The sequence below is a fragment of the Rousettus aegyptiacus genome, unplaced genomic scaffold (genome assembly GCF_014176215.1).
Source record: "Rousettus aegyptiacus isolate mRouAeg1 unplaced genomic scaffold, mRouAeg1.p scaffold_m13_p_4, whole genome shotgun sequence".
In the NCBI taxonomy this organism is placed as follows: Eukaryota; Metazoa; Chordata; class Mammalia; order Chiroptera; family Pteropodidae; genus Rousettus; species Rousettus aegyptiacus.
The window spans coordinates 155,464,596-155,486,791 of record NW_023416307.1 but is presented as its reverse complement, the minus strand read 5'-3'; the positions used below and the strand labels follow the sequence as shown (position 1 = coordinate 155,486,791).

Below are 22,196 nucleotides of genomic sequence, written 5' to 3'. Positions count from 1 at the left end.
TAGACATTAAGCAGAACTTCTGAAAGCCGAGAGAGCAAGGGCAGGGTCATTTTCTGGGCCCCTGTTGCTAGGCTTGGAGTGTGTCGTCGGGGGGTGAGGTTTGTGTCCCTGAACATGAGCTGGGGATAGTCTTTCCTGGCACTAGTGTGGTGTTCCACAAGTAGTTGTTTGACCCTGACTCCTCACCCTGGGACTCAGCTCAATCTGCAATATGGGACCCTGTTTGGGTCTTGACAGTTGTGAGAAGCAGCCTGGGGGCTGTAGGTGGAGATGGCGAAGACCCTGTGAGGGTGGGAGATGAGCCCAGATGAGGTAGTCCTTCTGTGACCCATGGCCCTGATCCTGCCTCAAAAGACACAGCTGCTACATCCCCTGCCTCCCACACCCTGGTCAGTGCCCCAGGATAACCTAGCCCCTTCCTGGGCAATAAATCAAATTATGCTAAGCCTACCCAGCTGGCCTGTCCATCTCGGGCAGGACACTTAGGGGGAGGCCCCCAGAATCTGTAAACCCAACTGGGGCAGAAGAGCTTGACCAGAAGCTTTTTCCTTCTTCTCCACTCCAAGGCCAAACCTATCTCGAGACTACCTGAGGCGCTGGCCACCCCCGAGCCCATAAGTCAGTAGTGGCAGGAGCTAGGGTGGAGCTGCAGCCCGAGGGATCCCTAAGTCCCCATCTACGCACGGACTCATCCTGAGGGACTCCTGCCTAGGCTCTTTCCCACCTTCCTCCCCTCCTACCCAGTCTCATTGTATTTGTCTGCCCCCCTCCTCCACCTCCAGATGAGGAAATTAAGGCTCAAGACTTCTCAGGTGGTTCAGCCAGAAGTATTAGAGAGGGCTCGTGTGATGTCACAGCTTCTGGAGCACACACTCGCCCCTCCCAGGGGCACGAAACTCTAAGTCTGTGGAGGCTATCGGGTTAGCTGCCCAAAGGCCACCTCTGACTGGGCCTGGCTCAGTCCCATCTTCCCTGTCACACTGACTCTAGTCCACTCGCCCTCAAGTGTAGGGGCCAGGGAAAGAGAGCTCGGAGGCAACATTATAATAAAGACACTGCTTTTATTTAGTTTGATATGTTTCTATACAGAATGCAGAAAACACATCTTAAAATCATATAGAAGGAAATAAAAACGTCAGTGGTTGGTGAACACTTGACTGTGAGGCTGGCTGTCTCACAGAGTCCAAACGGCCACCGCCAGCCCTCTCGGAGGAGGAGGCTGCCTGCGAGGGCATTGTTGCTGTTGTTATTCTGTTCACTGTCCCAGCGCCTCCAGTTGCTATGGCAACAGGCCATTCTGGGCCAGCCACATCTCTCTGCATGGCAGTGCCCGATGGTGAGGTTGCTAGGGGCAACTGAGCTGTTTGGAAGGCCTTTCAGAGCCCTCACCTGGAACACTGAGAATTGTTTATTTTTTGACAAGGTCATCAAAAATCATTTCACCAGGTCAGACCCCTGCTTGTGCTCCTGACTCTGGGGCATTGGGGAAACTCCGGCTTGGATCAGGGCTTGGAGGCACAAGGCCCAGTCGCCAGAGGTCCACTGGGCCTTCATCTACAGGCTCCCCGCACCGGGGCACTGCCCACCCGGGATGGGGCAGGGGAGAGAGGCTGGGCCCGGTGGGAGGAGGTGCAAAGGGAAATGCACTCCGGAGGGCAGAGTGGAACCCCTCCCCTCTGACCGGCCCTCCCCTCCTGAGGCAGCACACACTGAATCCTCTGCAAAAAGGTCTATATGGCTTAGAAGTGGCTGCCCGGTGTGCAAAGGGAGCCTGGGCCCACCCACCCGCTCTTGATCACGAAAGGGATACATTATTGCAAAAGGCATTCCTCCCCAAAAGTTACCCCGAATAACCCTCAGACATCAAGAAAAGTCATGCTCAAATTGGTTTCTTCCAAAGGAGGAGAATCAAAGCTGAGTGGGTGCCCCTGAGTCATGGGACAGAGATGCAGATGGACGGACGGACATTCTGCTAAAAAAGGCAAAAGAAGCCCCAGTGTAATTCCAGAATTTAAACCGTTAGGAAAAGAAGGGGGGGGGATCAAAATGAGCAAAGCCATCAGTTCCATGGAATCGACACTAAGAGCTTGTACAAACTGCTGTAAGCATCACCGTTTTTAATCTTTTTTTAATAAAACAACTTGAGGCTGTATAAAAACTTTAGTAAAAAATTAGCTTTGAGAGCCCACAGATTTTGACTATGAACTATTGCTGGCACTCCTCTGCAGCCACCAGAACTTTCCCAGACGTTCAGCCCCGGGGCCCAGGGCTGGAGCGCCAGAAGGGGGGTGGGGGGCAGGGCAGGGTGGGGCTGTGGACCGTTGGGACAAAGTGGCCAAGGTCAAGTGAGGAAAGAGCATCACATGACAAAAATATTGCATCTTCACCAAAATGTCCCCCGATGAGTGTTTCAAAAACCATGATATTCCTTTTAGGAGGCGAAAAAACACAGAAGGGTAAAAGAAAGTGGGCTGATACGGTCGAGTGCCTCGACCTCCCCAGGTACCCCCATGAGCAGCTGGCCCACCCTGGAGCACCTAGGTTGGGGGCCATGGCCACCACTGCCTCTTGGAGTCCCCTTTACATGGGAATGAAGACCCCTTGGTGGCGAGCCGCTAGCGTGCATGGGGTGGGGTGTGGACGTCCACGGCCCAAGAGGCCCCTCCAGCTTCCAGCCGCTGGCTAAAGCGGGAGAGCAAGCCCAGCACCAGGGCCCTGGCCCCTGAGTCAGGGCCGGGAGGCCCCCAGTCCGGCTCTGGGGTATCAGAGCAACCAAGTTGACGTAGTGTGAAAAAATAGGATTCCTTTGATAAAAAATACTGTCCCTTGGTCTTTTCTAAGTTTGAAACACCCTGGGAGCTTATTTTTAGCAAAGCAATTTCCCATACCCACCCCAAAATTATACATACAAGTTTAGGTAAACAGCAGATTAAATGTAAAAACTTAAACCTTAAGAAAGTCCTTTGAATTTAATCTTTAGCTACTGTTTTCCATGTTACATCCTGCAGCTAGACACACGTGAATAGAAAAAACAGTACAGTTAGTGTTAAAGGCAAAATGCAGAGCCGGGAGGCTGCCCAGCACTGCCTGCGAGTTCATTCACGGTTCCTCGCCCCATCTACCTCTACTCCAAACGGTGCTTTCAGAGTCAGCCATCAAAAACGCAGCGAAGAATTTTCTATGAACAAACAAAAAGCTGTTAGGCAAAAAATAAAAGTAAAAATGTCCCCAAAGTGTCTCCAGCTGCTTTGGGGTTCGGGAGGACCAGAGAGGGTGGGCTTGTCCAGGCCCCGCGTGTCAGTGTGTGCTAGGTCAGGTGTCGGCTCCCGGTGGGCGATGGTCTGCAGGCCACCGGTCTCCGCAGACAACACCGTGTTGTCTCCAGGGCCCTGCCCTACCCCTGCCTCCACCTAGGCGCTTGTGAGTTAAGGGGGGACGTAAGGAGGGGGCGACCGGTATGGGGTCATGTTCTTGGGACGGGAGCCCTTGCCCTCCATGGGGGCTGTGAAGGGCGGAGGGGGCTGGTAGGGAGGTGCATTGGGATCCTCATCCCGCAGGGGCGTGTACTCTCCCACGGTGTCCTGGTTCAGAGGAGTGGTCTCGGGCACACTCTGGTTGGGGTACTCGGGAGGGGGGAGAGGGGCTTTCTCCTCCTGAAGAATAAGTGGCATGCTGGAGGAGGGGGGGGGCTTGGAGTCGTCCAGCTCGTCCGCAAAGATGATAGGCACGCCCTTCTTGATGAACGTGGCCTGGTCCTCGAGCGTGAGCTTGCCCTTCCGCTTCTTGCGATAGCAGATCATGGCAATGATGCCGGCGATCAGCAGGATGGCCGCAACCACCACGGCCGGAATGACCGTGTGCAGGTACACGTCATCCTCGCTGCTCTTCTCAGGGTCCCTATCTGGCACCTCTGTGGGCGGTGCCTCCGAGGGCACTCTCCTGGGGGGCGCCACAGGGATAAACTGTAGGTGCCGGCAGCTACCAGAGCCTGTCACAGCGACGCTCAAGGCCTTGAAGTCGGGCTCCAAGGCATTGGAGAAGGTGGCCCGAGGTTTCCCGTCATCCTCAGCGATCCTCCGGCTCAGCCCCGTGATCTGCTCCTTGGGGCAGGGCGCCAGAGGCAGCGTGTTGTTGGTCCATTCCACCACGATGGAGCCCTGGGTGATATTCTGCAGAGTGACGGTGCTGCAGTTGCGGTCCCCAAAGGCGAAGGCCAGCTTCTTCACCAGGGCAATCTTCTTGTGGATGTCGTTCACCACTGGTGCTGGCTCACCCACAAACTTGGCCTTGAACCGCGCGGGAGCCCTGTCCCCTTGAGGGCGCTTGTGCACATGGATCTCAAAGGCATCGACAGCAGACAGGCCCCCCTTGTCGGTGGCGTGCATGAAGTACTCGTGCTTGCCCACGTGGCTGCTGTCGGGCAGGCCGTACATGAGCTGGCTGTTGCTGTTGAACTGCACCCACGACTTCTCGCCGACCAGCTGCTGCTCCCGAAGCTTCAGGGTCAGCTTCAGCTTATCAGTGGTGGTGTCCTCCTTGTCATAGAAGGTGTCTGATGGGATCTTCACCTCAAAATAGGTGCCAACCCAGGCGTCCACCCTGTCGATGTGGTTCTTGAGCTCTGGCCGCTGGTTGGGTTCTCCTCCACGGGGCACCCCGCTGGTGGTGGTGCGGATGCGAGTGGGCGGGGAGGCCGTCTCCAGTCTGGTGATGGGCGCTTTCGTTGTGGCCCGGGGCACCGGTCGGGGTGTGCGCGGCTTCTTGGTCGGCCTTCGAGTCGTGGTGGTTGAGGAGTCCGTAGAAGGCGTGGCTGGTTTTGGCGTGGAGACTCGTGGCTTCTTGGTGGTAGTCGTGGGAGGGGTAGCGACCGCCGTGGGCTCCACGTAGCCGGGAATGGTCATCGTTGGGCGGATCTGGCCAGGAACCGTGGTGCCAGCTTCTGACACCCGAGTGGGCTGGATGGGGCCTAAGGTTGGGGTCTGAATGATGGCACCTCGAGTCCGAATGGTGACGGTGGGCTTCCCAGGAACAGGGTCCCTGACTGGAGGAGCCATAGTCTCTGTTGGAGGAGCAATGGCTGGAGATGTGGGAGTGGGTACGATCCTAGACGGTGGCTCCTGGATGGCCGTGGTTGGGGGCCCAAGGGCAGTGACAGGCGTGGGTGTGGCATGGATCTGCCTTCGGATGCGTTTGGGGAGAGAGGGCTTCTTGTTGGCGATATGCCAGCCCACCACGGGGTAGCCGAGCTGGGCAGACATAGTGCCCTCCTTGGCAGGGGCCTCCACACCACGAATGTCAGGCACGCTGTTCTGGCTCAGGGAGCAGCCCAGCCTCCAGGAGAGCAGGGCCCCATTCTCTACCACCTTTTTTGCATTTCCTGGGCCGGCCATGAAGGCGGACATGTCGAACAGCCGGTTATTCACCACCGGCACCAGCTTCATGCTGTGAAGCTCCACTTCTGAGAAGCTCTGCATTCTGTGCAGGAGGTCGATCCTTTGCTTTGGGGTCATCTTGGTGAGGTCAGCATCCAGAATTACCGTCAGGACAGTCACAGGCTCGTCGGCAGCACAAGCAGACGACAGCACCTCGCCAGGGTCTGGTGACGCTGCGCGCAGGGACTGCAGCTCGCTGTGGTCTTCAGGATAGACCTCGATGGAGAACACACTGGAGGTCTGGGGGACGTGGCTCCCGTTGGCCCCCAGCCGTGCAGCACTCACTGCAATGTAATGCACGCCCTTATCGGTGTCAAGCGGGAGGCCCTCCAGGGTGTGGCTCTGGGGGTCCCAATGCAGCCAGGACGGCAAGGCCTCCTTCCCCGCAGCTGACACCTGGAAGAGATGTCAGCATGAGTTAAGTGCTACTGTCACTGCACAGCCTGAAAATGATCACAATGGTAACCGCTGGTCTAGCCTGAACTGTGGGAAAGGCTTGAGGCACAGTTCAGAACTCCTGTGGGGGGAACTAACCCCTGTCTCCTGGGGCGCATTTACTTGTTACGAAAGCCTAGCACTGCCAGATGGGCTAGCGTGGAAGGCAAACGATTCACCCAAGGCCACACGGCTGGGACACAGCAATGCTGGCATGCAAATACACATCTCATCCCGGGGAACTGGGGCTCAAGAATGCTGTGGGTTTTTATACCAGTGACATTCCCTGCCACCTCCTCACCCGCTCTGCCTGCAGAGTCAAGTCTGAGGGTCTCATCCCTCGGCACTCCTTTCCAACCTCGCCTCAGACTTCTCCCCTGTCCTCTGCAGACATAACTTTGCTCGAGTCATATGCCTGGCCTGGAGTGCCTTTCCTGCCCACGAGTGGAAATGCACCCAGGTCTAGGTGCAAGGGACACCTCAATGCCCCCAAATAACTCACTTTATAACCACTGCGTGACGTTCAAGGGTAGCGGTGCACATTTGGGTAGTGAATACACTTAGTTGAATCTAATGTCTTCATTAACCCTGCTTTTCAACCCTCAAGAAAAACTGCGATGCCCAGGGTAAGGCCCTGGAAACAACAATTCTAGAAGTTTCTACCAAAGACATTTCAAGGAGCTACAGTCAACTAAGTCTGGGAACACATACAGCTCACCTCTGCCCCACAAACACCCTTGGGCACACCCCCACACTCTGCCCCACAGTGCCTCCCAGCCTTATTTCAGGGTGGAAGGCCTCTTCCACAGAGACATGACTGGTAACAGTCCAAGCACCCAAGGGAATGCTGCCAAAAAAACTGACAAGAGGGAAACAAGACTTGCCTCTTGCCCAGGCCCTTCTATGACTTCTCACTTTGGGGAAATACCTACTCTTGCTCCCAACACACAAAAAAAGGTGGCACCCACTCTCTGGTCAACCTGAAGGCACTCTCAGCTGCACGGTCCTGTCCTATCAAGTCTGGAGACACACTGGCCAACAGACGGCATATGTCTTACTGCCAGCCTCAGCCCAGGGACTACTCTTCACGGCCACTGCTTATCAGCAAGGGTTCCCTTCCTGCAGCTGGAAGGCCAGAGCCATGCCTGCTGTGCCCCGCAGGGGTCCGGTTCCTCAGGCTTCCTCCTGCCAAGAGCCAGATGCCTGAGTGCAGAGGAGACTCAGCTCGCACCTGATCTCCCCAGCCAGGACCCAGGCACCCCAGCAGCATGCAAGTCCATCAACCTTCTCAGAGACCAGAAACTTACCCCGCTATAAATAGGTTTCCTACCTCCAGCAAAAACCCATGAGATGACATCTGACATTATTAGGAGTTACTTATTGAGGTCATCCTTTACTGATTGTTCTCAGAGCCACTGGGTTCACTGAAGGTCTATGAACAGCGTCTTTTGTGATATCCCATTTCGTCCACTCTCAGGGCCACTGGCATCTAATTAATACACCGCTGAGAATCCCCCACCCTCTGAAAACTCACCATCCACTGCAACCATGAGATGTTTTACAGGAGTGGCGAAGGAACTGGCATCCTGAGAGGCAGAGAGTAGGTGACCAGAGTGTGGACCTAGTTCTCCAGCCACCCAAGGATGTTTCCCTGCTCCACTCCACCCCATGACTTCCACTGGGAAGAGAGAACACCTGGCAGAGGGAAGACAGAGAGAGGAGGAAGGAAGGGTCCGGAACGGCGCTCTGGGTGAAGTCAGCCAAGGAGAGGCCACCTGTACAGAAGACTGAACAGGGCCAGGAGAGACCAGGAGAGGCTCCAGAGGTGGGTGCCAACTGGGCCAGGCCCAGGGGACATTCCTGAGGAGCTAGGCAGCGAGGCCTGTGCCCAGCCCTGTAAGTTCTACCAGAACAGATGAGTAAGCAGGCCCAGTGCTTTTCCAAATCTGTCCTAGCTACGCAAGGGCACTTTAACACAGAAAAGGGCCCCGCCTCCTCGAGCTTCCCAGCCTGGCTCACTTCCCGTTCTGTGACCCCAGCAGCCATGGTTCTGCCGTCGGACATTTCCCCAGGAGTAAACCCAGGCCACTCTTGGGCCTAGGCTCCCACACAGCCAGCCTCAGAAGGCACACGCTTACTTCAACTATACCGAGGGACATTATAACATGTCACTAACGCGTAACATAAACAACGAACACTGAAGAAAACCCCAGGCTTCACCAAAGCAAGTTATAGTGCTCGATTTCACACTGGGAGACAGAGGAGCAGAATCGGTAGCTTTATTCTGATTATCGAAACAAATTCTTTCACCAGGGTCTACCTACAGCTTTACGGACATTTGAGACAAGCCATGTCAGAAACAGAGCCAGGCCTTTCCAACCTGCACACTTGCCGCCCCGTCTGCAGATTCTCGCCCCTCAGGGTCCTGAAGCCCTGGCCAGGCCTGGCTGCAAAACCGCTGTCCACCCCGGATCTCCAGCCCTGGGGCAGCAGCTCCCCAGGGTCTGGGGCACTCCTCAGACAGAAAGGGAAAGTCCTAACCTGAAGGTCCTAAATCTTACGCATCTCCAAGCATCTTGGTGCTGGGAATGTCAGGCCCAGGAAACACTCCTGAGTGGCAATGATTCATTTTAATAAAAGGGCCACATGAAGCAAAATAAACCTGAGTTCCACAAGGAACCTAGCCAAGTCACAGACAAGCTGGCACCCCTGCCTTTTCAAGGCCATTTGGGGAAAGCCCCTGAACTGGGAAGTCTGAACATGCCTGAAGACCTGGCAGCATCCGGGTTCCCACAGGATTCCACTAGCGGCACTAAGGCACTCAGCTGAGAGAGCGCACTGGGATCTTAACACCTGTGCTGCCCCGACAGAGCAGGAGGCCCTCAGGCCACGGGAACTCCGGACATCCTCCTCGGCTTTCAAAACTTCCGAGCTCTGGACCACTTTTCTTCTCAGGGCCTAAAGCTGAAGTGGGATATGAAAGTTCCTTCTGAGAGATGTGGCCTCACGACAAGCCAGGACTCATCCCTGTAACAACAGCCTGCTCGAGGGGAAGCCCCATCTCCAGGAGCCCTGGGCTGAATCCCAGCTGCAGGCAGGTTGAGGCTTGATCCGAACTCAGCTCAGATCGTAGGGCCAGGCACATGCTGGATTCTCCATCAGTGCTGGTCCCCGCCCCGCCCCCCCACCCTCACTCCTGTGGGCTGAGAGAGGACCCAGTACACACCGTGAGGCTGCTGCATGCAAGGGTCCAGACTCCACTCCACAGTCCTCGTTCCTAACCAGCCTTGGACCCTGCACACACTGACGCCTTGTCTCCCTATTCATATCCCAAAATAGAAGCTCAAAGCACCAAAGGGAAGTGGGGAGGCTACAGGAAGGGGAAGCCAGCATCCTACAAGGGAACATGGCCAAGGCTGGGGACCCTCAGGGACTTGCTTACCTGATTCAACCTGTCTGCCAGGAGTGGGTGAATTCCCTGAGGGGCACTGGGGGAGGGAAGGACTTGCTGCAGGTGACACCCCAGCATTCACTTCCTCTTCAGTTAAAAACAGGTGTGCTGGAGCCTATGTATCTGCGCACAAGATTCTCACTATCCTTGGAGCCCTTGGTTTCCTCGTATAAATATTTCTGCCCTGGCTGCTCTGTGACCACCCACAACCGCTAAGGGCGGCCAGGCGAGGAATGGCAGCAGAGGCTCGCCAGCACTGGCACTTGTGTCTGCGGGGCAGATGGGTCCCCACCACTCTGGAACTCCCCCAGACCCTCAGGTCACTTAGCCTCCCTTCGCTGACGCCACTGCCTTGGCGGCGTGGGAGGCGAGGCCTCTGGGAGGGGACGCTTCGGTGGTCAGCGGAAACACCCACAGGCGCTGCGGGACGAGGCCCAGCTTGAGAACACAGGCTCTCGTGAACAGGCTGCCCAGAAAGAGCCAGAATCTTCCCAGTTTCAGCAATTCTCAGAGAGGGCATGCTTCTGGGATGGAAGGCAAACCCAACACTGAAGAAAACAAGGTCTCAAACAGATACACAAGCAGTTTAAAAAATCTTGATTCATAAAGCACATCCCAAAACATTAAGAATCAAAACCACAAAACTTGGGCAGACCCTGAAGGAGTTCTAAAGATGGCCCAGGCCCAGCGATGCCCACAATGAATCACCACGACCAATGACTGGGGGACGGGCACGTGGGACGGTTTGGGTCACTCCTCAGTCTATACTAGCAGGTGACTAGTAACAGACTCCCCGATGAGTTCTGGAACATTCTTGGCAACCGTTCCGCTGGGGCCTTCTCACACCATAGACCGTCGAACACCCAGTTTGAAGAAGATACAGCACCTGCGCTAAACGCGGCACAACACGAGCGAAGCCTCTCACCCTGAATCAGTGCCTCCCACACCCGGAGAAGGAGCAAGCGGGCAGAGGAGCTTCCGTTACTCAATCCCTCACCAAAAAGCAGGTTCCCTGCAATACGAGCTGGCCAGTTAGACACAGCCGAAGGACAAAACTGAAGAACTGGACTCTCACTGGGGCCTAGTTAATTACATGACCTTTGGCTTCTAAAACCAAGAAAACCTAAGCTTCATCATTCACCATTCAGAACCCACAAGGTCCTATCTTACCAATGCAGATGTTGAACTTAGATGTAGCCAACAGAGACTCTAGAAATACGATGAGCACCTTCACAGCCATGTCACTTGGAAGGGCTGCTGATGGCCAGCCAACTGGGATCTTAGGAATAAAGTATAATCAAGAAACTACATTTGGTGAGAATCCCCTCACGCTACAAACCTTTTGGTGGGTCCTTTGGACCTCATGGTGGCACCTTCCAACACCTCCAGAAGGGACCGTCTCAGGGGTTCAGGCTGAGCCCTTCCCTGAATCCTCCACAGATATGCTGGAGGATCTTCTCAGCGGTCTATTTCAAAGTGGCACAGACTGACTCCCTGTGACACCCCACTGCTTGGACCTCTAGCAGACTGCCTTGGCAAAGTCCCTACCTTTCCCCAGACTTGGTCACTGGCTCCTGGCCCGTCAGCTCGCTCACCCCTCAGCCAAGCTGCAGAGTTGGGCCAACCTGCAGCCATCTATGGCTGGGTACCATAGGCAACATCTTGAAGGCACTTGGACGTGAAGTGGTTCAAGGCCGACGATGTAATTTCCTCTGCTGAGGGAGGCAGGAAACAGTCCCTCTGATGGAGTTGGAGCCCGCGGTCATATGTCACAGGTCCCCACGGGGTTGACTCACATTCAGGCCCGTAGGGTGTTGATCCTGTCTATGTCATGAACTATGACAATGAGACAAATAAGCTTTGTGACCAAGATCAGCTTCTGCAAATGACGCACATGGGCAGTCACATGGCTGGGCTGGGAGCTAGCACAGGTCAATAGGAAGAACTTCTGGCTTGGAGTCCAAGGGCTAAGGCTTTCTACCCACATAAGAAAAAGAACTATGGTGGAAGGGGGTGTGAGAGGCCTTTGCTTTGCTCAGCAGAGCGGAGCCGCACCCACGACAGACAAGCGCCGGTCCTGCGCTAGACATGCAAACCTCACACCGGCACATGGTTCTCGACGCAGTCGCCAAAGCCACAGGATCACATTCTGAACACAACCTGTCTAGCCCAGTCAGTGCCCTCCTGGTCTGAGTTATGAAGCCTTTTACCTAATACTAACTGTTCTCACTTGAAAACTAAAATTAATTTTTATCCCCAAAAGTAAGGGACAGTTTAGCGCAATTACAGCCATTAATAAAATTCTCAGAATGAGTCCCTCAGTTCCAAGCCCTGACATCATCTATATTTACTGTCAGGTTCTTTCAGTCCTCGTAATTTTTTTTCTCAAAACACAGAAGCTTATATTTTCGATAAGTATTTGAGTTGATGCGTCCAGGCAAATGCCATTCTGACAACACACCCCCAAGGATGCCGTCCTTCACCAGCCCGCACTTCCCGGTGTGCTGTGCTCACAAGGGGTCCATTCAGAGCTGGGGAACACCCACTCGAGGCAGGAAGAAACTGCAGTTCATCACACGCAGGCGGAGTTGCCACAAAGCTCTCAAGCATCCAAAGAAACGCTCCTTTCATGAACTCCCCTGCCAGGCCAAAAAGAGTACCCATTGTTCTCAGGGGAACAATTGGGGGCCCATGCCAGCAGCTGAGAGCATAGTCCCAGGAAGGGCTGCTCCCAGTCTGCCGACATCTTGGGCTGAGGGAAAGTCCGCATTGTCTCCAGGCAAGGAGGCTCAGCGATGAAAAGCCCCCCTGCGGCTCTACCAGAACGAGACATCTGAGGGGGCTCTAGAGGGGAGCCCAGTCCCGCGTGCGATGCAGAGCTGTCTCCAGGCATGTGACCACTCTCCTAAGCCAGTGAGCCACTCACTCAAGTCAGAGGAGAGGTCCTGGCGCCAACTCCGAGTGAGGCAAGGGTCGAGATGGCTAACTCGCACTACCGTCACCTTAGGACAGCCTAGGATCTGCTCAGCAAAGGCCAAGCTGGCTTCTGAGGGCCCGTCTCCACAGCCCCTGATAGGGCGGGCGCGTGCTCGATGATCCAAAGGCAGCTGTGAGAGTAAAGAACAGTCAAGACTGGAGACGAGCTTTGTATACAGGCACACCAGCACCACTGCTCTAGGGTGTCCTGTGCTCACAGGAAAGAGAGCGCTTCAGGTAGGTTGCACGGCCATGAGGGCCTGGAGACAGCCTGCGGCCCCTTCTTGCATCATCTGATCAGTGGAGTCCCTTTGGGAGTTGAGCTCAATATCAAATCGATTCCTGACGCCGAACTGGAGAACAGCAGGGAGGTAACAGGTGCTGGCCAGGCTGAGACTGGCCAGGGCTGTCCAGGCATAAAAGGGTGTCTATCTGGTGTGGGGCAGAGCACAGGACCCACAACCTCAGGGTTACATCCGCCAGGTAGGCAGGTCCTCTCTTCTTTCTCCTGACCTGCCTCCTTGCAGCCTCGTGTATAAAGTATAAGGAAGCCCTTGTTTTAGGAGGTGACATTACCTGATGGGCACACCTGGCTGACGCCAAACAGCACACCCTCTGTCACTGTGATTCCAAGAGCTGCCACGACCTCCTGAATCGCCAGCATAACCAACAGCCCACGTAGGTCAATCAAGGTTCGGCAGACGGCCAGTGCAGTCACTTAGCACGAGACTTAATTTTCTATCCTTTCAACAGACTGTTATTCGGTCTGTTGCAAACACTGAAATATCCCATCACCAACCACCACGCACAGCCCCTGACCAGCCAACGCGCATGACCACCACACCCTCTAATCTCATCGGCTCTCAGGCTGATACTCTGCCTTTGAGTCCAACTCATCAGACAACCCAGCCACATGCAAGCTGGCTGGAGGACCAGTCCTCAGCTGGGAACCCCAGCCCTCGCTGCCCCTGACATGGGCTAGCATTTCCCCCTGCACACAGCCAAGTAGGCTTTGATGATCCAAAACAGGTTTGCAGGCACTGAAGGGGTCCTCATTCCCTCGACCAGCTCATAAACATTTGAGGGCCTACTATGCGATTGAAGTAACACGTGCAGACTAAGAAAAACCAAGAATTTCAAGTACAGAAATTTGCTAAGAAGGTCACATAGGGTTTTACTGTCATCTGGGTGGAGAAAAAGGGCTCCAAGGCCCCAGGTGATATTCGAGTTGAGCCTGAAAGAGTCGGCTACCCACCCGACAGAAAAAATGAGGCCAGAGGCCTGGAGTGGGCCCTGCGGCTGGCATGTTTGTGTGGCAGAAAGCGGCTGGGGTGGCCGGGACATGGTATGCGAAGGGAAAGGGGTTTAGTAATGGGGGTGGAGGTGGTGCTAAATAGATTTAAGCTTTATAAAGATGAAGATGTCTCTTGCCTCAGTGGGAAAACAGACTGAGGGGTCAACAACGGAGGCAGGGGGCCTGGGAAGAGGTGAGCAAGCGGTGACAGACAGGATTTGGAGATCACCCTAACAAGGCTCCTTGGGACCAAGATCTGAAATGTTCCTTACATACACAACAATACTGGACAGCCATGAGAAGCTCCATTCTCAAAGAATACTTAACCAAGCAGAAAAAACTTAAGCTATAGTGACTGTGTGTACAGTTAAAATACGTCCAGTGTGATCCTAGGTCTGTCTAAGGTGTCTGTGTGGGTATGTGACATGGACAGCTCTTGAACACAAAAAAATGATAGAGGAGGGTGGACTGAGCCATAGAAATCAAAAGACATTTTCTCCCTTTTTTTATAATGTATGTTATAATGAACGGAAAAAAACAACTCCTTTAATATAAGGACTTTTCAATCCTGTCTCACACACAGGGACACCAAAGTCCCAGGACTGAAGTCAGGCCTTTTGATCTCATTTCCCACCCCATACAACCCTGGTGGTTAAGACTGGGATGAAAAGTCACAGGTCTTCATCGGTTTTTCTACAGGCTGATCAGCTACTAAATGGTCTTTCTACAGATAAATATGCTCAGATAAAATCCTGTTTTCCCAGTAAAATCTCTTTACTCCCCGGCTGAATAAGCCTGTTTAATGTCTCTTTGCTAGATACAGCAAATATCCGGCTCACTGCATCAATTCAAGGCACCTCTCTAGTCAAGGCTAATCCATGTAAAACATTCCAGTGGAACAAGGGCGACCACTGCCGGGTTCGGATATCCAGAAGATCAAATCTGAAGTTGGGGAAGAAATGTACCCCCAAAACTATCATTTTTCGTGTAACGATCAGACTAGCTAGCATTCGGCTTGCTTGGGATATTATGAAGATTACATGAAAATCTTTTGCAAATACTCTGCAAACTGGAAAGAGCTCCGTGGAAGTGGGCCAGGATCTTCGGAAGTATGACCTCTGAGGTCACAAGGCCACCCTGAGAACAAGACATGACCTAAAGAGAAAGGGACAACGGGGAAAAGGAAAAGAGCATGAGGAAGGTGTGAGTGAAGACTGGGGCTGCTCGGGTTCAAGGGCAAGAGCAGCACAGAACCTGTGACCATTTCCCGCCCAGACGCCTGGGGCTGGGAGTCAGGCAGGGGCAGGCTGGTAAGACTGTGTGTGCTGTGACCGATGAGGTACGATGGAAGCGTCGCTGTGTGAGCTTCCAGGCCCAGGCCTTAAGAGACTGGCATCTTCCACGTCCTGTTTCTTGGAATACTTGATTATGGAACCCAGCTAAAACGCTGAGAGGAAATCCCAACAGCCCGTGAAAACATCTACACAGAAAGGAACCAAGGACCCTGACCAACAGTGCCAGCTAAGCTCCCTGTCAACAGGCGGCACCAGCTTGCCAGCCACGAACAAGCCATGCCCCAGATGAGCCACTCTAGCTAGTGCCACGTGAAGCAGGGAGAAGGCTCCCAGATAAGCCCTGAATCTCTATATTCCTGGCCACAAAACTGAGCAAAACAAACTGGTTGTTTTAAACTACTAAGTTTTGGGGGTTTAAACACACCAACAGGTAGCCAGAATGCTGTATGTAGAAGTCGGAACGCGAAACAGATAAAAAAAACTACCATAATGAAATATAAACCTTAGAACATTTTCAGTTCATTTTCCAGCCACACCTCTAAGGAAGGAATGCTACAGAGCAGGGGTCGGCAAACGGTGGCCATGAGCCAAATCTAGCCTGCCACCTGCTTTTATACAGCTCATGAGCTAAAAATAGTTTTGCATTTTCAAACGATTGAGGGGGATAAAAATAAAAGATTATTTGTTGACATGTGAAAATTATATGAAATTCGAATTTCAGTTTCCATGTCCATAAGCAGTTTACGGACACGGCCAAGCCCATTCATTCACACACTGCCTACGGCTACTTTGGCACAGCGACGGTGAGCTGTGGAGCTGCAGCAGAAACCAAATGGCCCTGCAGCCAAAAAGGCCAAAAGAGCTTACTATCTGGCCCTTTAAGGAAAAGTGTGCTGACCTCTGTTCTAGGAGATGTTTACAGTTTGAGAAGTACACCCCACCCACCCACATGGCCACCATGCAAACTCATTCTAGATCCAACAGCAATTCCGAGGTCCCACAACCCCAAAGGGTCAGTGCTTCTTCACACAAAAGCTTCCTGTTTCACCTTATTTCCACCCGGGGTTGGATAAGACACTCTTCCTGTTGCATGGGACTCAGATTCCCTTGTTCTCCGGATAGCTTCTCCAAAAAGAAATGGGGCAAGGCTGAAGACTGCGTACTAATTTTGGTTCTTAAGTGACCCAATACATTAGTAAACACAAAATACCAAATGAGCGCAAAACTCTTGTATTTATTTAAACCTTATTTTTAAAAATAAGTTCAAAGCATTTAAAAGTTCTGTATCTCCTGAGTTTAATCACACTTTTAATGAAAATAGAACCTTTCCCATACCCAGGCTCTTTTCCATCAAACCCCTGATGCGATGACCAAGAACCTTCCAGAGCACAGATGTAAAGGCTTTTTAATGGTGACACCCTCAAAACAGGAGCAAGAATTGAGGTTCAGGCTTCTATTCTGCGATGTATAGGGACCCCCTTGTGAACATCAGTGGCTGTCCCTCTCTTAAGGGACACAGCGGGGCCTGGAAGAATCGAGCTCAGAATTGTTGGAGCATAGAACTGAAAAACTAAAACCAGAAACTAAAATGGAAAATGAGAATTCTTCCTTTTTTACACTTGATACCCAGTCTCACCTTGATGACTTCTCCATTGGAGGCAATTAAATCTGTGGGAATGGCCACTCGAAACGAGCGCCCGACAACAGCTGTGCCATCAGGAATGCCGACCACCGTGGGAACAGCCTCATGGAGGTCTGAGAGCACCGAGTGCATGGACGCCTCGAGCTGGTTCTCCCAGTCCCTGACGGCCTCCGAAGGTTCCCTGGGCCAGTGGGACTGAGTCACGGCCGCGAAGAGCAGGAGGAGAAAGGTCCTCCCCCAGAGGGGGAGCAGCAGCGAGAGGCCCGTGGACATGCTCATCCAGGGCTGAGTCTGCTCAAGCCGACAGTCTCACGAAGGAAGGAAGCAAGCGACGTGGTCCCAGAGCTGGGTCCTCAGCCTCTGCACACCTGCTCCATCCCAGGCGTACAGAGCCTGGAAGAGAAGAAGAGTCATCTCAGACTTTAGCAACCTCATGATTTCGAAGTCATACACAGGCAGTTACCCCATAAGTGCTCCTGCCAAAAACATCTGCCCCGAGTTGGATCAAGTCTCGCCCCGGGAGGTCCGGTACGGAGCCTCCAGCTGCATGTGCCTGCTGAGCACTGGAAATGTGGCTGGCCCAGTAAGTGTAAAACACACACTAGATTTTGAAAATTTCATAGAAAAAAGGAAAGTAAAATATCTCATTAATACTTTTTAAATCTTCATATGAAAATAATATTTTGGACATAAACATAGTATTAAATGAAATATAGTAAGTAAAAAACTTAACGGTAAATAATAAATATATTAAATTAAATATATTAAAATTAATTCTACCTGCTTGTTTTTATTTCTGTTTTGTGACTACCAGAAAATATGGAATGACACACGTGGCTCGCATTATGATTCTGTTGGGCAGTGCCACTCTAGACCTGACTTCCATCTTACAGGACCTACAGAAGCCATGAAGACACAACCAGACAAACCTAGAATGTGGGACCTTCTGCAAGATAACTGGCTTGGTGCTTGGGTTGTCCAAATGTTGACACCTCCAAACACCAGGGGACTGTTCTAGATTTAAAGACAGCAACCAAATGCAGTGTGTACACCTGAGTATGGATGCCGATTTACTTCGGTTCCCCTTACCCACCCCCCTGCCCCCCAAAAAACACAAACACACACAAGTCTAGCTCCTAAAGCGGTAACTGGGAAATTGTTCATGAAGGCTAGAGATATAATTTATTGCTAATTTTCATAGGTGAGATGATTGTGGTGTGGCTCTATAAGAGACTGTCCTCAATTTTGAAGTATTTAGGAATAAAACATCAAAAATCTCTGTAATTTGTGGGTAGCTCCACAGTGTAGTGTTAGCACCTCTGCTTTACAAGCAGAAGGTCCTGGGTTCGCGCCCCAGGTGGAGTCACAGACCACACCCCGCATGCACCAGGCCCCGGGTGCCCGCTGTGAGCATGTGGAAGGAGATGCCCCGCCTTCAGAGATCCAGTTCTTAAGGAAAAAAGGCTACATCCAGGTCAGGGGTTGAAGTGGGCGGCGGAAGGGGGGGGCGGGGAATTAAAGAGGGGAAAGAATAAAAATTTAAAAATATTTTTAAAAAAACCTCTGCAACTCACTTTGAAACGGTTCAAGGGAAAAATGTATGCATGTATATATAAAGCTATGTGGAAAACGTAACAATTAATAAACCTTAAAAAAAATACCTTTGAAAAGACCAAAAACCAAGTATTTGCATAGAGACATGCAGCAAATGCCTACTTCTCAAACACTAATCACAGGACTCATTTACTCAACATACATTTGCAAACAGTGCCAGTGAACAGTTATTTGGCCTCTCTTGGCCCCCCACACCCAAAGAGTGACTAGACCCTGCATATTGTCCCCTCTCCCCCACACGGACTTCAGGCAGCTCATGACATCTGCTCTAAGACAGACACATTGTGGGACTTTCTGGGTGCCTGCAGGTGACCACAGCCATTGGGATGATTTCCCATTCTGGAAAAGGATTAAGCCCTACCCTCATCAAGCTGTTAAGGAGTCATGTGATATGTTTTTTGACCTAGGTAATGCAAAGTAAATAAAATTGCTAAAGAAAACAAGGCCACTAAAGTGGGCGGTGTGTTCTAAAGTCAACCCAAATCCAAGCCAATTCCAACAGGGTGTTTTTTGCTACTGATTTTGCTCTTCCTGTTCTTATTTTGTTTTTGAGCTTAAACTCATGAGACAGAGCCAAATCTCAAAGAAGTGAAACAATTTTGGAGGCTGGGAGACCTATCTTACCAAACATAGACTTATCATAAAGCTACTGTATTTAAGGCAATGTCACATGGAGCAGAGCAGACAGTGGACTGTGGAACCAGAGAGTTCAAAACCAGCTTGCAAACAAGCTGAAAAACAAATCTATGCAGAAAAACAAATACAATTAGGTTCCTCACTTTTCCGTCACAAGCAAGATGAAACCCAGGTTGATGAGATACGCAAATTTAAAAGCAGAATTAAGAAATTTTTTAGAATATAGCAGAATGTCAGTATAAGGAAGGATTTCATTTTAAAAGATATCAGAAAACACAAAACATAAGAGAAAAAAGAAAACTGGGCTCCACTTCCAGGAAGATGAAGTAGATGTATTTTTCCCTGGTTTCCCATCAATAGAATAAAAAATCCTAGATTATTTATAAATTAAACATTAGACTCTAGAAAGTCAAGAGAAGGCGGCACACCAGCTAGGGACCCAGGACTCAAGGAAAGACAGTGGTGAGTTCCTTGGGTTTTCCCAGAACCGGAGCTGAGGAAGCTGGCAACCCAGAAATGCCAACGGATGAGAGAAAAAAGTTCCCAACAAAAGTCTGTTCTCTTTGGCCGAAGGAGCAGGAAGAGGGTAGTCTAGCAAGACAGAAAACATTTAGACAATAACAGCTCTATTCTAGCCAAACACCAAAGAAAAAACTGTGGCCCCACGCCCACCCACACCAGCAAAGGCTCAGTGGGAGCCTAGATTTATTTCCACGCTCATGAGGCTGTAGGCAAGGCCCCTCATATTCCCACTGAGGCGGTGTCAGAGCAGGTCAGGTGGGGGAGCTGGGGAGTAACAATGTGCTGTGCTCCTCTTCCAGCCCCTCAGGGTCAACGGAAACCACAGAAACCACGTGGGGAACCTGGATTCCCACGCCCACCCAAGCAGTACCGAGGAGCCTCTCCCCGCCGCCACTGGGATGGAGGGTCAGAACTCTCAGCGCTCAGTGGTAGAGGGGCCTAGCGAACTGGAACTCCCACCCTGCCCGGCAATGACAAGGCCTTCGCCCACCTTCGGGTGGCAACGAAGGCTGAGTGGAGAACATGGACTTCCACCTCCACTTCCCAGTGATCAGGCAGCACCTCCCCTCCACTGCCAAAGGAGCGTCAGAAAAAGCCAGTTAAAAGAGAACTCGGAGTTTTAGAACAAAATACAAAACTGTCCAGGTTTCAATTAAAAAATCACTCATGATACGAAGAACCAGGAAGATCTCAAACTGCATGAAAAAAAGGTAATCAACGGATGACAACACCGAGATGACAAAAATAGGTATGAAGCAAAAGGATGGAAAAGACAGATCATGCAAATACTGACTGGAGGGAAGGAAGCCTGGCTACATAATGTCAGATAAAGTAGACTTCGAAGCAAAGAAAATTATCAGAGACAGAAATGGACATTATACAATGACAACAGGTTCAATCCACCAAGAAGACTAGCAATCCTAACTGTATCTACACCAAACAACAGAGCTGCAAAATATGTAAAGCAAAAACTAACGGAACTAAAAGAAAAAAAATTTAAATCCACAATTCTAGTTGGAAACTTCAACTCCTCTCGCTCTACAACTCACAGAACTAGGAAGAAAATCAACAAGGATATAAAAGAACTCAAAAATACCATGAAACAAACCTCAACAAATTTAAAGGAAATAATATTAAATATATTCTCCAACTATAATAGAATCAAATTAGAAATCGGTAATCGAAGGATAACAGGAAACTCTCCAAATACTTGAAAACTACACAACATACTTCTAAATAATCCTTGGGTAAGAGGAAGTCTCAAGGGAAATAAAAAATTACAGTGAACTAAATGAAGATAAACATACATTTGTGGAGTTGTATTAAAATCTGTGGAACATAGCTACAGCTGTGCTTAAAGGTGAATTTATAGCACTGAATCTACTACAAAAAAAAAAAAAAAAGGAAATGTCTCAAACCAATAGTACCTCATACCTCAAGAATCTCAAAATAAATTAAATAAACTGGAAGCAAGCAGAAGGACAAGCATACTAGAGCAGAAATCAATGAAACTGAAAACAAAAATAACAGAGAAAAAAGTTTCTTTGAAAAGATTAATAAAGTTGACAAATCTAGTTAAGACTGACAAAAAACAGAGAGAAGACACAAATTACCATTATCAGGAATGAAACAGGGATATCAGCATAGTTCCTGAAGACTTTAAAACGACAATAAGGAAACACTTGGGATACTCACAGATAAATTTAACAAATCAAATTCCTTGAAAAATATAAGCTAACACGAGTTCACCCAGTATGTTACACATGATTTCTACTAAGAAAACCATTATGAAAACTGAATTTATAATTTTAAAATGCCCACAAAAATAAATCCCCAGGCCCAGATAGCTTCATTAGTAAATTCTACCAAACATTTAAAGAAAAATTAACATCAATTATACACAATCTTTTCCAGAAAGTAGGAAGACCACATCCCTATTCGTTTTATGAAGCTGCCCTGATAACAAAATCAAAGACAATACTCCTCTCCCCCTAAAAGAAAGCAGATACAGATCACTATCTCTCATAAACATAAACACAAAAATCTTTAACAAAACATTATCAAATGGAATTTAGCAACATATAAAAAAAATTATACACCACGACTAAGTGGTACTTATTCCAGGGATGCAAGACCAGTTCAATATTTGGAAATCAATCAATGTAAACCACTATATGAACAGACTAATAATAAAATCACAATGATGCAGAGAAAGTGCCTGACAAAATTCAACACTCATTCACGATAAACTCTCAGAAAAACGGGAAACAAGGGGAACTTTCTTAACAAGTCTACAGCCATGCCACCCTGAACAGGCCCAATCTCGTCTGATCTTGGAAGCTCAGCAGGGTTGGGCCTGGTTAGTACTTGGATGGGCCTGGTTAGTACTAGGAAGACCAGGTGCGATAGGCATTAAAAAAAAAAAAAAAAAAGCATCTACAAAAAACATACAGGTTAACATTACACTTACTAGTGACACACTGAATGTTTTCTCCTCAAGATCAGAAACAAGGCAAGGACGTCTACTCTCACCACTCCTGTCTGACATAGTGCTAGAAGTTACTGCACAAGGCGAGAAAAGGAAACAAAAAGCATACAGATTGGAAAGGAGGGAAAAAAACTGTCCCTACTTGCAGAAGAAATGATTATGTATACAGAAAATCCCAAGTACTCTAAAAAACAAACTTCTAAAACTAGTAAGTGAATTTAGCAAGGTCACGTGATACAAAATAAACGAACAAAAATCAACTGTATTTCTGTATGCTAGAAATGAACATGTGGACACTAAATTTAAAATATCATTTAAATTGCTCAAATAATGAAATACTTAGGTATAACTCTAACAAAACATGGGCTGTACAGGATGTGAATGCTGACTATACAAAGCTGGTGAAAGATA

The 22,196-nt window shown here is 50.2% G+C and overlaps 1 protein-coding gene across 10 annotated transcripts in view; it reads right to left on the bottom strand.

Annotated features, from left to right (window-relative positions):
- Positions 1-1,041: 1,041 nt before the first annotated feature.
- Positions 1,042-22,196, bottom strand: part of DAG1 (dystroglycan 1) — a 53,286-nt gene continuing 32,131 nt past the window's right edge. For all 10 annotated transcript variants that reach the window (XM_036218706.1, XM_036218710.1, XM_036218703.1 and 7 more), the window contains 2 exons: positions 16,520-16,918; positions 1,042-5,828 (listed from right to left, as the gene is read on the bottom strand). In XM_036218706.1, the coding sequence (XP_036074599.1) occupies positions 3,426-5,828; positions 16,520-16,804 (2,688 nt within the window). In that variant the 5' untranslated portion in view covers positions 16,805-16,918 and the 3' untranslated portion in view covers positions 1,042-3,425. The remainder of the gene's footprint in view (positions 5,829-16,519; positions 16,919-22,196) is intronic.